At 41.4% G+C, this 16,720-nt stretch overlaps 5 protein-coding genes across 5 annotated transcripts; 4 read left to right on the top strand and 1 right to left on the bottom strand.

Moving 5' to 3' along the window:
* Positions 1 to 2,452: 2,452 nt before the first annotated feature.
* On the top strand, positions 2,453 to 3,126 carry LOC108078113 (cuticle protein 76). The gene has a single exon (XM_017171721.2). The coding sequence runs from the start codon at positions 2,474 to 2,476 to the stop codon at positions 3,119 to 3,121; it is 648 nt and encodes a 215-aa protein (XP_017027210.1). The 5' UTR covers positions 2,453 to 2,473; the 3' UTR covers positions 3,122 to 3,126.
* Positions 3,127 to 4,876: 1,750 nt separating this feature from the next.
* On the top strand, positions 4,877 to 6,322 carry LOC108077955 (zinc carboxypeptidase-like). The gene is made up of 2 exons (XM_017171498.2): positions 4,877 to 5,654; positions 5,714 to 6,322. The coding sequence occupies exons 1-2, from the start codon at positions 4,957 to 4,959 to the stop codon at positions 6,225 to 6,227; spliced, it is 1,212 nt and encodes a 403-aa protein (XP_017026987.1). The 5' UTR covers positions 4,877 to 4,956; the 3' UTR covers positions 6,228 to 6,322.
* An 807-nt stretch (positions 6,323 to 7,129) lies between these two features.
* Positions 7,130 to 8,847, top strand: LOC108078067 (carboxypeptidase B1). The gene is made up of 2 exons (XM_017171634.3): positions 7,130 to 7,872; positions 8,105 to 8,847. Exons 1-2 carry the CDS (start codon positions 7,145 to 7,147, stop codon positions 8,526 to 8,528), a joined length of 1,152 nt encoding a protein of 383 aa, XP_017027123.1. The 5' UTR covers positions 7,130 to 7,144; the 3' UTR covers positions 8,529 to 8,847.
* A 982-nt stretch (positions 8,848 to 9,829) lies between these two features.
* Positions 9,830 to 13,461, top strand: Cyp4d8 (Cytochrome P450 4d8). The gene is made up of 4 exons (XM_017172282.2): positions 9,830 to 10,005; positions 11,598 to 12,051; positions 12,316 to 12,875; positions 12,945 to 13,461. Exons 1-4 carry the CDS (start codon positions 9,849 to 9,851, stop codon positions 13,292 to 13,294), a joined length of 1,521 nt encoding a protein of 506 aa, XP_017027771.1. The 5' UTR covers positions 9,830 to 9,848; the 3' UTR covers positions 13,295 to 13,461.
* A 19-nt stretch (positions 13,462 to 13,480) lies between these two features.
* On the bottom strand, positions 13,481 to 15,486 carry Cyp316a1 (Cytochrome P450 316a1). Its single transcript, XM_017172268.3, has 4 exons — positions 14,982 to 15,486; positions 14,500 to 14,929; positions 13,895 to 14,439; positions 13,481 to 13,809 (listed from the first exon to the last, which is right to left on the bottom strand). The coding sequence occupies exons 1-4, from the start codon at positions 15,136 to 15,138 to the stop codon at positions 13,481 to 13,483; spliced, it is 1,461 nt and encodes a 486-aa protein (XP_017027757.1). The 5' UTR covers positions 15,139 to 15,486.
* Between the last annotated feature and the right edge of the window lie 1,234 nt (positions 15,487 to 16,720).

Genomic DNA, 16,720 nt, shown 5'->3' on the forward strand with positions numbered 1-16,720 from the left:
TACCACCGCCAACTAACCGTTCCAATTTATAGTCAACACTTAATCTAAGCTGTCAATGTGGATGCAACAGCAGTTAGTAGTGGCGAACAACTAGTATCGGTAATTGGCGGGGATTACGACAAAACGTAAAAGTGCAGAACGCGGCACGTGAATGCGGAAGTTGTGCTCGGAATTGGCCAAAGTGAAGAAGTCGTAAAGTTTTAGTTGCATTCTGCCGTCTTCGCCTTCGAATTGGACGCTTAATTTATGTTTCAATTCCAATTAGCCAACGAGGCGCGGGCTTTTATGCTACTTTTCTTTCTTTTCGCTGTCAAGTGCACTGAGAATAAATAGTGGTATTGAAATGTATAGATTTTAATATAAGTTTTATTTGAAATTTAAGTAAATAATAATTGGTTAGCTGAATAAAAGATAAATTATGGTTATTTTTATGGGTATTTCAAGCCTAAAAAGAAACGTATCTTAAGCCTTGAAAGGTTTAATGAAGACTTTGAAGGTTTCAACCATAGCGAAATATATTTGTAATAATCTTAAGTACCTTTAAATTGTATATAAAAAATATTTAAAAATTATATCCCCATATTTATTCGCCGTGTACCTTGGTAATTGACTTTCGGCCTGGCCCTGACGCGTCATTTGTAATTGTATATTGGCACGAGGAGCGCAGGGCGAAGAGCGGTCTACTGTTAAGCAGCGTTTATTAGCCATGGCCAAATGCAGCTAATTGAAGTTCAAATTGCGTTGGCGCACGAGCTGAAGCGGCAGGAAACCGTTGAAATGTAAGCACTCACATGTGAGTCCTGTCGGTTCAATAAAACGTTAACTTGAGTCAGACGACAAAGCAGACGTAAACGAAGACGAATCCACTTAAGAGCCAACAAAAAACGAAAAAGAAAAATGAAGCAAAAGTAATGCGAAAGCCAATTCAACTCTCAAACACAATCAGCAAAGAAAAGCAGAGCCGAGAGCTGGGGAAATAAAATCAAGCATAAATGCAATAATACAATTTATGTGCCAAATTTCATAAGGACCATAATGGACACACACGGACCCACACTCGTTCTCTCTGATCCTTAATCCCCACAATAAAGATACGTATCGAGTGGAACCAACAAAGGAGACTTTCTCAACTTCTTGGCCCTGCAATCGATGTAATCGTAATCACATTCGGCACCGATGTCGATGCTATTCGCTATTTGCGAGCGTGTGTGTGTGTGTGTCACTTTCCCAGGATTTCCCAGGCAACAATGTGCCCCAACACTTGCCAACCGGATGTCCGGTCAGTTCATCCATCTCTTTCGGCCTCTGTCTCTGTCTCGTTTGGCAAGTTAACAACATTTGCTTGACGTTTGCCAATTGCATTATGACTCAATTGCGAGCTGAACGATTTTATGGACGAGCAGCAGGACCAAAGAGAGGCATTCGCATCAATAAAGCAACTTCAGTTGTAGCTTCAAGTCGAGTGTCGAACCATTGAGAAAGAAGAGGAAACGGAAATGGGGAACTTTAGAGGAGAACTTGCCATTCTGTAACTATGTTTAGTTTGTCTAGGTTACACTCTTAAAGGGGTTGTTGTTGCCTTTGTAAACTTTAAAGATAATTAATAATAAAAAACAACAGCAGATGTTATCTTTATAAAATAATACAAGTTATTTAATTATTTATAATTGAAAGTACACTTTTCATATAACATATTATTTTATTAAATTAAAGGCATTAATATTCAGCAATAATCATCAAATATTTCACTCTTTTCAACTCCAAAAACACTGCTGACAGTGTTGTGGATGGCATGACTCTTGATGCTTCATTGTCATCACCGTTGATCCATGAAGATGCAAAGTCCCCACACTTACCTGAATACATTTACGGGGCAGAGAAACACTCGAATCGCGAAAGGCTTGAGCGACAGACGGAGGAGCAAATGCATTAACAATTTGGCTGCCCCGTTAATGCATCTCCGATGGGCCATAAATTGCGCTGGCCGTAATATGTTTGGGCCACTTGATGGCACTTCAGCGCTGGCCTGTAAGTTGCCATCACCAACTGAGCCACATCCGTGGAATTTGGAGCAAGTGCGGCAAGTGCAGAGACCTCAGCTGAGGCCGGTGCCAGGTAACATAGTCAACACAGGCTACGTAGGGTTATGCAATGAATAGGCCGGGTCTTGGGCACTTTTAAGTGGGTCGACGACACGCCCTTCTCCAGATCCGATCCGATCCGATCCGACTGGCTGTCACTTGTAGCCGGGCAATTGTAAATTGATTTGCCACGATCGCGGGTTAGAGAAATGGATTTCTGAAAGTCACGCAAAGCCAGCCAAAAACCGAAACTCGAAACACGTTTGCGGAGCTCGGTTTGCTGCCGATTATGAGTAATTGGCATTGCGGTGGTCAGGTCTTCTATATATGGCCCGCCATCTGAGTCAGCCAGCACAGTTGCTTCACTTGCTCTACACAGTACCGACCTCGACATGGCCCACTTCCAGATCCTAGGCGTTGCCTCCACTCTGCTGCTCCTGCTGGCTCCAACCTGGGCGGGAATTATTGCCCCGGCGGGCATCAGTTATGGCTACACTGGCGATGAGCACGCGGTGGCCCACACGCAGTCGAATGTGGTGCGCAGCTTCGATGGCACCGTCTCTCACTATGCCAAGTCCGTGGCCACGCCCTTCTCCCAGGTGCACAAGCAGGATACGAGGATCAGCAACAATGTCTACCAGCCGGCGGTGGCCAAGACCATAAGCTATGCCCCAGCTCCTGTTCCAGTTTCGATTCCAGCTCCTGTCTACACACAGCACTCCCAGCCAGAGCCAGCTCATCTGTTCACCCAGGCAGCAGCTCCAGTATACCACCAGGCTGCTCCTGTCCACACTCCGGTGACTTATCATCAGCCTGCTCAGGTCCAGACTTACCATCAGCCTGCTCAGGTGCAGACTTATCATCAGCCCGCTCATGTTCAGGCTCCGGCGGTCTACCACCAAACTGCCCACGTGGAGAGTCCCTCTGTGTATCACCAGCCTGCCCACCTCAGCCACCAGCCCGCTGTCATCCACTATTCCCCAGCGGAGACAGTGTCCCATATGAGCTTCGATGGCTTCGGCACTCACTACGGTTTCTAAGGAGTCCCAGCTCTAGTTGTTAACTATGTTTTGTATTTAAAACTGAGTATAAAATAAATGAAAAGTGTTTAATTAATCAACAGACTTAAAGAATAATTTTCAAAGAGAAAGGAATTTACAAGACCAAAGGACTTTAATGTTTCCCAAACTCATATTATTCTCTACCAGATTTTAGGAAAACAAATTCTCACATCATTAGTCGCCCCATTATGGGAAACATTACCCGGCCTGAAGTACTTACACATAATTCAAGTTATCCCATCGCAAATCGTGTCCTTTTCAAAGCACTTGGGCCAGGCCTTCAATCCTTTGGATCCTTGTAATGCCTGCGGTTCACTCGCCGCTTATCACTCACGTTCGCAGGCAGCGTAAACAAATCATAAAAATCCACAGAAAGTGCACACTACAAATAGCCTGAAGCAGGACATTAGCTGTGGTCCTTGCTCGGGTCCGTGATCCCAGGATATTCCGAGAAAAGGGGAAAGGGACGCGGAAGGGGCTACGTGATTTGTGCAGCGCAAACTTAAAAATCGGACATGGGAGCTACGTGACTCGCATGGCAATCCCAAGGAGCCCAAGAGCAGGGCTGGGCAGGACATTGGCAAGGATGCCGCCGCCATCAACTGGCGTGGCTTATGAGCTAATAAGATTTTCCCCATCCGCATCCCCATCCTCGTAAATTATGCACATTGACAACTGCGTTCGAGTGGCGTAATCGGAAAATTGAAATCAAATTTTTGCAGCCTCATTAATTTTGCAAAAGCCAAGAAAAATCTGAAGCCGAAGGAGGACACTGGTAAGCTCTCAATCGGCCAGAGTCAATAATCAATTTGTGTCCGGACCCTTTTTTTTCTCTTAGTTCTCGAAATGATAGCTTCATTAGCTGGCCATCAGAGTAATGGCCAAAATGATTACCAGGAATAGGGCCAGCAACTTTTCTGAAGAACGAACTCCGAGGGAAAATGGAAAAAGTGAGCAAGAGGCCACAATTTGCAAAATGAAGCCATAAACTCCGCTTAAATGCAAAAGTCTGGAATCCTGGAGGGAGGGGCCCTAGCTCCATCTCATCCTTTTTTTTCGGGAAACCTCTTCTGTCCGCCTCTTGAGCGCTGAAAGGCGCAATGATAAAATATTTTCCCAGCCAAGGCAAGTAAATTTGTTGGCTAAAAAGTTGAAACAGCTAACAAAAAGCGAGTGAGAGAGGGAGAGGAAGACGAAGAAAGGCCGAGCCGTCAGTTGTTGTTTTTATTTAGCTGTTTGCGGCTAAAGTTTACTCCCAACCCCCGGCATCCATCCTGGCAGGACATCGTCCACAGGCAAGTTGGCAAAATAAAAATGCAAAATTGCCCAGTAAGACGTATTTATCAACATAATTACATTTTTTTAATGGCCTTTTAAACCGCAAAATGGCAAAGCCACAGAGCAAGATAAAGTCCTAGTGCAGGAATGCCAGAAATGCTGAAAACTTGTTTAACATTCTTTACTTTCTTTACTTTTGCCTTGGTCTTCCTGAAGATTAACTCAATGGTAAGGGCCTTAATCAAAGTTTTTTTTTTATTTTAATATTGAAGGTCATTTCCCTGCTTTTTGTTATTAACACTCAAGAATATTATTCAACAGAGCTTAGTTCGATAATCAAAGTAATTTTTTCTTCGTCATAATATTATTCACTGGGCATTTTGTAACTATAAAAAGGTTTGCTTTCTTCAGAAAAAATGCTATTTGCAGCGTGCCTGTTTCGACTTAAGTTTAAGCATAAATCATTACGCATGTTTTATCGCCCAAGGAAAAGCTATAAAAACTGAGCAATAACTCCAAGACAAACTCAGTACAAAATGTGGCGGCCAGTTTTCTTGATCCTCGCAGTGGCGACTGCTCATGCCAGCATTCAGCCCAGTGAGCTGATGAGCAATGAGCTGAAATTGGATAAATATTATACGTACGCTGAAATGGAGTCATACCTGAGGAACCTGAGTAATGCCTTCAGAGATAAGATAACCCTTGAGGAGCTGGCAAAGACGGACGTGGACCACCTATCAGTTTACAAGGTGAAAGTGTCCAATAATCAGATTGATGGGCCGAAGAAAGCAATCCTTTTGGATGCGGCCATCCATGGCAACGAGTGGATCACAACGACGGTGGCCCTGAAGGCGATTTATGAACTGGTGACGGGAAAAAACAATTTCTTGGAGAAGAGCGACTGGTACATCCTGCCCATGGTTAATCCCGATGGATATGAGTATACGTTGCCTAAGAAGAACGACAAATGGATGAAGAATCGCAAACCGAATGAAGGGGGTGAAATTGGTGTCAACCTAAACCGCAACTTTGACTTCAACTGGGATAAAACGAAGGATCGCTCAAATATGTCCTGGAGCGAAAACTATCGCGGAAGCAAGCCCCTCAGTGAGCCCGAGTCCTTGGCCCTTGCGAATCTAATGAAAGAACTGACAAAGTCTAACAAGGAGGTCATTTACATATCTCTGCACACTGAGCACCAGTCTTCCATCTTCTATCCATCTGTCTTCGAAGGGTATGTAACACATATATTTCCCTTGGAAACTGTAAACTTATTAAATAATCTTCATCTAGGAAACCTACGAAAAATAATGCCTCACTCGCCTGGCTAGCTCAGTACGCCAGTGAAAAAATATTCAATGAAACAAGGTCAAAATATACTCACGGCGTGCCAGTGACATACAAGGGAACTGGTGGAACGAGCTTGGATTACGCCTACGATCTCGGAATTTCCATGGCTTTTGACCTCGAGTTTGGCCAGGAAAAATCCGATGACCAGAGTTTGGACAGCTTCATCAGCAATCGCGCAAATGAGGGCTGGTCAGGAGTATACCATTTGGCTGAGGGAGCCTTCTTGAAAATCAAAAATGGTATAATAGAACATGACTGCGATTGCAATGAGGACGAAGACGACGCTTACATTGCTCCTCCGGGTTCCAATTCACCAACAGATGATTCTGATGACGATAACGATGACTGTAGCTGCAAACCCGATAAGAAAAAGGCCTCGTCAGCCGGGGAAAATGTTCCGTTCATCGGTATTTTCAGTACACTCCTTCTCTATGTCTCCTACACGATTCTAAACTAAAACAACACTTTTCTGGGTGTTACTTGAAATGCATATTATTTATTTGTTAATTGTAAACTTTAAATAAATAAATGCATATTGACATGAATTAGTAATTGATATTGAAATGGAAAGCATCCCACAATCTATATACTATATATAGTAAATTAAAACAGATCACGCAAGCAGAGAGGTTTCGGATTAAGAGAAATAATTATTCACAGGGAAACCACTCTCTTATTGTTGTTGTGGACTCTTTATAATTAAACGCTCTGATTCAATTTCAATTAAATAATACATAAATAAATAGTACATTGGCAGATTACTTGCGAATTTTGAGCTATTATCGGCGAGGTTTAACATTCAAGTTCTTGGAATTTGGCTGGATGCTTCAACAGAATCCTACTGAGAATGCGAAAGGGAAACCATTTATCGGAATATTTAAATATACTTTAATCAATTTATTTTACGAATTGATATTTAAATTATTTTTAAATTATTTTCCTAATCACTCATTCCTAATAATTATTTTTTTGTTACTTCAAAGAAAGCAATTTCTAATTGAAATTATTTGAAAAAACTTTAAGAAAAAGAATTGCAATGGAAAAAGTCATAATTAAATTATAAATATACATACAACAATATTCAGATTGTTATAAAATATCTAATAAAAATAAACTACATACGAAGAAAATATGTATTTATTTATTTAAATATATTGCGATGAGTGTGTATTTCATGGAAATCAATTATATATGTATGTACTTATATAGCATTATCTCTTAGGCCCATTCTGAATCGCTAGTCAAGCGTGGCCAGGGTATCTGCCGCTTCCAATCCACGGGAAAAAATCCGCCGATATGCCATCTCCCGAAGCTATATATAGACGTGACTCGATCGGCCGTCGTCAGTGATCAAACAATTGGCTCTCCGGCGAGATGTGGAAAGCTCTGCACGCAATCATCTGGCTCGCGGCGATAGCGGGTCCGCTGGCTGAGGTGGAAGCGAGGGTCTCGCGCCGGCAAGTCCGCCATCGGAGTCCGCCCCATTTAGGGTTGGATAAATATATGAGCTACGAGGACATTATGCAGTACCTGGAACAACTATCACGGGTCTATAGCGATCGCCTGGAGCTGCATGACGTAGGGCGAACCTTTGAGAAACGTGAACTGAGAATCGCCAAGATAAGCAACGGTATCGAACCGTCGAGGAAGAAGGTGATCTTCATGGACGCCGCTCTCCATGCCCGGGAATGGACAACGCCGATCACCGCCCTCTACGTCATCCATCAGCTTGTGGTGGAGTCCAGAGAAAATGCCTATTTGCTGGCCAACACAGACTGGATCATCCTGCCGCTGGCCAATCCGGATGGCTATGAGTACTCCCGGAACACGAACTATTGGTGGCGCAACACGAGGACGCCCAATACGAATAACTGCTATGGCACAAATCTAAACAGGAACTTCGGCCTAGGGTGGGGAGAGGGTCTTCCGATTTTCAGGGATCCCTGCAACGAGAACTATGCGGGCACGGGACCATTCTCCGAAGTGGAGGCTCGTGTTGTGCGCGACATTATGCATAAACTGGTGGACGAAAAGGTCGGATTCATGTACCTCTCCCTGCACACGGCCAACCGATCGATCTTCTATCCCTGGGTCAATGAGCCGTAAGTTGCAATCTATTCCGAGAAAAGTAATGCAAAAAATTCATTGGAATCATTAATATATTAAGCTCTCCCGCCGCAGATAAGAGTATTCTTAATGATTCAAATGAAATATTAAAAAAATACATAAATCATAATAGCATTTTGAGCAATCAAAAACGAGAGATCATGTCACCACCGATAAGAGTACAAACTAAATATATATATAACATTTTAAATTATTCCATTCCTGCAGCTCTCCGATTCACAACAACCACGAGCATGAGGAGATTGCCCAGTACGCCGCCCAGAAAATACTCTGGAGCACTGGGACGATCATCAAGCCCAGTCAGGGATACAAGTACGGTGGAAGAATTGGCGGCACTAGCGTAGACTACGCCTTCTATATGGGCTTTCCGCTGTCCTTTGTCTTCGAGATGTCAGGAATGGGCAAAAACGGAGTCGAGTATAGGTTCTACCCACCGGAACAGTACATCCGCCCCCTCGTTCAAGAATCCTGGATAGGCATCGAAGCGATGGTCAAAAAGGCCATTGAAAAATATCCGTCTTCCAGGCCATTACACATTCCCGTAAACCACAAAGATGCCGTAAATGCGGCTCCATCAAATCGGGGCTTCTTCGGCAATATATATGAAAAATTCACGAGCATTTTTGATTGATTGATTGACTTTGAAAGACTTGGATACTACTCTAAACATAATGTAAATATAATAAAAAAAAAAAACAAATCAAGAAAGCATTCTGGATTGAATCTGTTTCTAAACCAACCTTCAAGCCTCGTCTAACCATATTTGAAGAGTGTGAAAATAAGCGAGATTGAGATAATATATATAGAGATTTATACTGCATTTTTAAATTTATATAATCAACATGTTTTACACGACTACTGTACATCATTGTTATATATCTGAAATATTCTTGAACCTGGCTTATGTTTTATAGAACATTAAAAGTACAAATTCTATATATCTGCTTAAATTTTTGATTATTCTCGAGCTTACTCTCTCGCAAAGACATTCTCTTGAGGTCTTTAAATTATTTTTAATATCCATCTTCTCTTCCCCATCATCATCACCATTCACTCGCCAGCACTCTCTCCTCTTGCGTTACGCATACGCCTCGTTGTCCGCGTGCTCGCCCAGGCTATCAACGTGACTTGCCTGTTTGTTGGCTGCGGAAAAAAGGGATGAGGAGGGGTTTTTGTGGAGACTCAAAAGGGGGAACCGGCATATCACTCGCGTCGTCCGATACATTTCACATGCTGCAATTAACGCAACAAATTGCATTTTTAATATGCAAAATTAATGTCGAAAATCTTTCTGTGAAGCAGCAGACGCTGAAACGAAAATGGCACGAGATACTCCGTTTGCGAGCATTTTATTTATAACAGTCATTGTGAAAATTGAAAATCCACATTCGGTCTACAATTAAAAACACTTTTCGCCGGCATCTGCATACGTTCATATATACAGCATGTATACTCTAGTGGATACTGCGTATATTTTAAAATAATAATAAAATGCCATTACAAAGTCAAAGTTGCTCGGCCCAGGAAGCCGCTGTTAATTAGTTTTTCGAAGGCAGCTGACTGACTGAGTTCAGGTTCAGCCATCTAGCCATCCATCTAGCCATCCATTCAGCTCCTGGTCGGGGTGCTGGGTCAAATGTTTTAATTTCCGCACGAATGTCTCTGGCGGAAATTACTCGGAAAAAAAAGTCCACGACCCGAGGGACAGTGTCAATGGGCCCCGCTTTGGGCTGAGAATAATTAGCAGAAGGCCAGCACAGAAGAGTATTTAAGCTAACAGACTGCTTAAACTACCAGATTAGCGCAATTATTGCGCCATGCAATGCGAGTTACATTTGAGTCGGAATCCGAATCGGACTCCGATTAGATACACGATCGCCTGAGTCGCTCGCCGTGCCCGAACTGCTCGGCTTGGCCAGTTTTGTCCGGCGATTCAGTTTCAGAGTGCGAAATGCTGTTGTTTCTGCTGGTCGTGTTGTTGCTCTCCGCTGGCTGGCTCGTCCATCTCAGCCAGGCGGAGCGTCGCCGGAAGGTGGCCAACCTGCCAGGACCCGTGTGTCCGCCCTTCTTTGGGGCCCTACATCTCATGTTCCGATTGAGCCCGAAGAGTGAGTAATAGGGATAAGATAAGGGAATAAATTAATAAACTAAATTTATAAAAATAAGTTTTACAAAAATGTAAAGAATTTACAAAGATTTCAAGATATTGAAAAGAGAATTGAATGAACATTAATTTAGTTAAAAGGTTAAGTTCATAATTTAATAAATAAAAAATAAAACTAAAGATTCATTATAAGTCTCATAGAAATATGTTAAATTGAAAACTAGTGTTAATAATATATACATTTAAGTACCTTAATTTAAAGTTGCAATTAATTTTTAGACCTATCAAACAAATTTATATAGATTTTTAGGAACATAATATTAAAACACTTAAAAGATAAATACTATATAATTCCAGCTATTTAGTGAAATCATTTAGGCCGACGATCCGAGCGGAAAAGAATAATTAATGAAGCCTTATCAAAATAGAATTGAGTTCGATTAGGGACACGTTCCGCATTCATAAGAATTTAATTGCGACTCTTGTAAAACAGAGATAATCTCAATAAAGCCTTGTAATCAAAGAATAAAGACAGTTTAAGCTCCAAACGTTCGCATTAAAGCTACAGTGAATATTCAATAAGTGACCTACAATAATTAATTAAACAAATAAACAAAGATTAATGCAAAATAGTGCATTTACTTTATATAAAAATAAAATACTTGCTCAACGATGTAAAACATTTTAAATAATATAATTGGCTCTCCGTTGAGTCAACTTTTACAGCTCTGTGTTTACGCTACTGATAAGCCAGTTTTTAATGCATTTTTCTCTTGCAATTCTCTGCTATGAAAAAAAAAATCATAAATTAAAAGTGGAACTTACTCTTTATTGCTCTCTTTTGAGCAAGTTTCTCGTGCATAAAACTCGTTTCATTCATAATTTACAAGTCTTATTTGTATTTTTTTTATTACTTGTAACTTGTTTTTTCAAAGTCAGACTTAATAATACATTATTTTATAATACACTTGTAGGTGGTAGGTGGGTAAAGTAACCAAGAATTTAAGCCAATGGTTAAATGATTTATTTGATTATTATCCCTGTTCACGGGGGGCCCAAACTACTTTAGATTAGCACTGTTAGAGCCAGTAAAATGAGTAAACAACTTTCCTGATAATTTTAAAATACTCAATCTCAAGCTAATAATACTTGTAGGCTTATTTCGAACAAACATTTATTAAAGATTAAGGTTAAGATTAAGGAATCTCTTGTACAATCGCAAAGCCATTTATGAATGACCATAACAACGCATTGGGTGCTTATCAATAAGCATTTTTTCTACATAGAGAAAAATAAAGAGAATTAAAATGTGTGTAAAAAATAAAATTAAAAAAACATATATTTATATATTTTAAAATAATTATTTAAAAGTATTTGGTATTAAAAGTATAGTTTCAAATTATTTAAACAATTTAATATAAAAGAATTTACATATCAATATTTTAAATATTAGATTATTAAATATTATAAATATATGTTCTAAATTAAATAAAATTATAAATAGAATGTTTAAACAATATAAAAAGCACATCTTTCTAATCTTTTACAATAATAGCTTACCCCTTAATTACTGATAACTCTCTTAATCGCCTTTAGCCTTTCTGAAACTGGGTCGGGAGTACATAAGCCAATACGGGCCCCTTCAGCGCGTTTGGGTCTTTAACCGCCTGCTGATATTAAGCGGTGACGCGGAGCTAAACGAGCAACTCTTGAGCAGCCAGGAGCACCTGGTGAAGCATCCGGTCTACCGTGTCCTGGGCCAGTGGCTGGGTAACGGTTTGCTGCTTAGCGATGGCAAGACATGGCACCAGCGCCGCAAGATCATAACGCCAACCTTCCACTTTTCGATTCTGGAACAGTTTGTGGAGGTCTTTGACCAGCAGTCCAATATTTGCGTTAAGCGCCTGGCTTCGAAAGCCAATGGGGAGACCTTCGATGTCTACCGTTATGTATGCGCCGCAACGCTGGACATAATCGCAGAAACAGCCATGGGAACCAAGATACATGCTCAGGCCAACGAGAGCACTCCTTATGCGGAGGCTGTTAAAGAGTGAGTATTAATATATTTAAGAGAAACTTAAAAAATGATTCAATTTTGATTATATTACAGTCATAATTTAATTGGTTTTGAACTGCTTAAAGATTCCTGATTAAAGTTCTTGCCAAAGATAAGCCTGCATTCATAAAAAGTTGCTGAAGCTCTTGAAGAAATTTAACAAAATTATTAGTCGACTTTTGTGCTACATTTTTATACACAAAATTAACAGAATTTGATTAAAGTATTTGATAACAATATTTTAAATGTATATTTCAGATGCACTGCCCTGCTGAGCTGGCGCTTCATGTCCGTCTACCTCCAGATTGAGCTACTCTTCGCACTGACCCATCCGCACCTGAAGTGGCGCCAGACGAAGCTCATCCGCACCATGCATGCCTTTACCATCAAGGTGATCGAACAGCGTCGCCAGGCACTTGAGGAGCAGCAAAAGAAGTCCGGATCTGATATAGTAGAAGACGACGTGGGTTCCAAGCGGCGCATGGCCCTGCTGGATGTCCTCCTTATGGCCACCGTGGATGGAAAGCCACTGACCAATGACGAGATCCGCGAGGAAGTGGATACCTTTATGTTCGAGGGTCACGACACCACCACCAGTGCCCTCTCCTTCTGCCTGCACGAGCTGTCGCGTCATCCACAGGTGCAGGAGAAAATGCTGGAAGAGATCCTGCGAGTGTTGGGCAATGATCGCAGCCGACCCATTACAATTCGGGATCTTGGCGAGCTGAAGTACATAGAGTGCGTCATCAAGGAGTCGCTGAGGATGTATCCACCCGTTCCGATTGTGGGACGCAAATTGGAAAAGGACTTTAAATACAGTAGGTGTCGTAGGGAAATGGGGATTTTTAGTCTTTCTTTTTATACATTTTTTTTTTTAATTTTTCCAGCCAACTCTACTTACGGAGATGGAGTACTACCAGCCGGCTCAGAGTTCTTAATCGGAATCTATGCCATCCAGCGGCACCCGGCCACCTACACCAATCCGGATCAGTTTATTCCCGAGCGGCATGAGGATGGAAAGCGTGTGGCTCCCTTTGAGTATATTCCCTTTAGCGCCGGACCGAGGAACTGCATTGGCCAAAAGTTTGCCCAACTGGAGATCAAGATGATGCTGGCCAAGATCGTGCGAGAGTACGAGCTCCTGCCGCGAGGCGAGCGTGTTGAGTGCGTTGTAAATATTGTCCTGCGATCGGATACTGGCTTTAAGTTGGGAATGCGCAGGCGCAACAATATATAAGTTTAAGTTTTAAAGGGTTTTAAGGGGGAAGCGTAGACTTTCTGCATATATCATTATCTTAGGCGCACAAGAATATGTACTAGAGTTAAGTTCTCAATAATATATATTTTCATATTTTTACTTATCTTTACTATAACATTTTAATAAAGCAACTTAATAAGCTTAAACTATACAAATCACTAATTGCTAACGCGGCTTCAAAGCCAACTGGAAACCATTGGATGAACCCAGGACCAGTCGCAAATCCAAGCGGAGTTCATCGCCATAGGGTAAAAGCTCAAAATTTGTGAGAATGGTTGCCAACAGGATTTTCATTAACTTAAGACTAAACTTCCTGGCAGGACAGCTGCGAGGACCCAGGCTATAGCTAAGAAGCTCCGGAGGAGAGTCCATAAAACGATCGCCTTGGAAGTGATTAGCTTTGGCATAGCGACTCTCATTTCGTTGCAGTTTGTACAGATTAATGTAGATTTCAGAGCCAAAGGGTAGATCGGCATCGCCCACAACACTGTGTGCTGTTAAATAGACAAAAAAATTAATACATTTAATTAAATAAAATTATATTATTTAAAATAAAATAAAGTTATCATGCAAACTTACTGTAGGAAAAGTCTTGTTTCAACTGACGGCCAACTATCACTTGTGGCGGATAAAGTCTCAGTGTTTCCTGAACCACAGCCTCTAGATATGGTAGCTTTTCCAGATTCCAAACCTGATCCTTAATCTGAGCCTGTCTAAGCTCCTCCAAACAACGTTGTTGCACCGAAGGATTCCTGGCAATGGAAACCAAAGCAAAGCTGAGAGCTGAACTGCACAGCAGAAAGCCTAAATAATTGCAGGTGTTTAGTTCCGCACAGATTTCTTGATCCGTTAGCTCCTGATCTTGGTTTTCGAGGAGAATCTGGAGGAGGGATTCATGCCACTTTGGAGGCAGTGGCTTCGATTGATCCACCACCAAGCCTTCGCTGATCTTAACCTTCGGCTGCTGCCCTTGGCGATATCTGTTAATCAGATCCTTGTGTTCCTCGTTCAGTCTTTTTATAAGTTTATTCTGACGTCTTCTCATAAAGGGAGAACTTAGCCAATAGTTAAAGCGGTTGGCAGACTGCAGGCTCAAAAAGCGTTTTCTATAGAGTTCTGTCAAACTTGAAAGGAATATAGAATCTTTAAAATAAGATTAAATATATATTTACTTATAAACTTACTCTAGGAAATTCTTGGCATAATCCTCACTGGGACTTACGCCGCAAGTTGTCCGCACTATGAGATCCAAGACCGAGGGAGAGACTATATCCCAGGCATTGAACTCACTTCCATCCGCTCGTTCTAGCAGTTTTTGCTGCAGTTGCTCTGCCTGCTGACGGCATAGCTCCACCAGCGAATCCATGTTCTCCTTCCGAAAGAGCCCACTGATTAGGCCATGTCGCTGCTGCCACTTATCCTGCTCACACATGAGTATGCCGCCACCAAGCCAGTCCCGCATTAGCTCATAGCCCGTCTCCAGATGCTTTTCGCTCTCTAAGAGCTGTCTGGCCAGCTCCAGATCCGCCAGAGGTATAAAGAGTCGATGGAAGACCCAGCAACGACTCAGAGATCCATATTTCTGGAGATATTCAGCGCTGCGCTTGAAGAAACCTTTGGGAATGGGGTTAGAAAATAATAGTAAAATTCTTATAAAATCACACACTTTTTGGCTGAAGAAAGACTAGCTTGTGCATCGATCCCAAGAGTGGCCAGGTGAAGGGTCCTTTGAGATTCCTGATCCGCGAGCGCTGCCTTCTCGTCCTGAAGTAATTAAAGGCCGAGGCCAGGCAGAAGCACACAAACGTAGTGGTCAAGATCATGGTTCCAACTGAGCCAAAAATTCGGCAATTGAAGACTGTTTAATGGCCGGTCGAGGGGCAACACTAATCTCCTGGGGGCCTTACATTTCTCAGATTCTTATCGGTGCCAAAGCCCCCATGTTTGGCCAAAAATAAGCCAAGCGATAGTCAAATCTGGGGCTAAGCTGAGATAAGTCAGCAGTAAAGTATTCTTTTTACCTATAAATGACGTATTGCTTGATATCAGTTGCTTATTTATGAATTTATTGAATTATAAAGATATTTATACAAATTTTTTATAAGGGAACAACGAATTTTAAAGATAACTTATATACAAATTCTTAAGGAGTTGTTTTGGATTAATGAAATAATTATATATTATGAATGGAAAAGCTGTAGATACTATGATTGATTAGATTTTAATAATAAATCTGTAGATTTATGATTTTTAATCGTTGTTTTTATTTTTATATAAATATATTTTTCCCTAAAAGAAAGAATTTGTGGTCAAATTCTGTATCCGCCACATGGGTTCCACAAAATGTTGCTTGTTGACTTGGCAACATGTTGCTAAACAGGCAAAGCCTGGAAGCTGTTACGGCATCGAAAATATTTTTAATAAAATCTTTCATTAAGTCTAGATAATAAATATTATATATGTAATTAAACTCTACCCAATTCCCTGTTAAAAATCTTTAATTGTCTCATTTTATCCTGTCCCTAATATTATTATATATAAATGTGTAGATGGAAGCCATTCTCCAACAAGTCAACTTGATTGGCCAAGAGCGGAGGCGGAATGGGATCCAGCAGATGTGTGTGCGCGCCATCTGTGAGATACACGAAGTCAGCTACAAGATACAAGATACTCGTGCGATACCCCTTGGCTGATAAATATTTAAAGACTCACCTAACATTTATGGGTACGAGATTTGAAACTATTAAGCAAACCAATTTGGGGCAATTGAGTGGGGAGGATATGGCCAGCGGGCATTATCCGGAATCCGAAATCCGGATCCACGGAGCAGCTGTTGTCCCCGGCAAGCAAACAAATCTTTTGTCTTTTACCAGAGCTGCGGTTACCGGGGTCACCGCTTCAAACTCATCCTCCACCACCATTGAGGGTTGGTCAACCCTTTCAGCTGTTGGACTGTCAAAAGTACATTTGCCTTGGTTACGCCACAGAAGTATCCCCGCAGCAAGTAATGACAATATCAGCAGGACCTTCTCCGCCTCCGCCTCCTCTTTTGCCTTGAAATTTGTATATTCTTGCCTTCGGGGAGTTGGAAAGTTGGGCAGCTAGAGGGGGCTGAGTAGCTGAGCTAAGAGTTTGTTGTGTTCCACTCTCATTTTGCGGCGTTGATGAAACTTTAATGACGCACAATACGCATTCAAGCCAAGCAGAACGGCCATGTGTCCAGTTTCTATCTTCACTTTGGTTGGTTTTTCTGCTGGCTACACTAGGAAAATAAATTTTAAAAAAATTTAGAAAGCTAATTCAAGCCACGAAGCAATATTTTTTATTTTTTCAAAATTTTAGATGTGGATTTTTAACTTGGAAATACATTTTTAAATTGAAATAAACTATACGAATTTGATCTAA

This window comes from Drosophila kikkawai, chromosome 3L (genome assembly GCF_030179895.1).
Source record: "Drosophila kikkawai strain 14028-0561.14 chromosome 3L, DkikHiC1v2, whole genome shotgun sequence".
In the NCBI taxonomy this organism is placed as follows: domain Eukaryota; kingdom Metazoa; phylum Arthropoda; class Insecta; order Diptera; family Drosophilidae; genus Drosophila; species Drosophila kikkawai.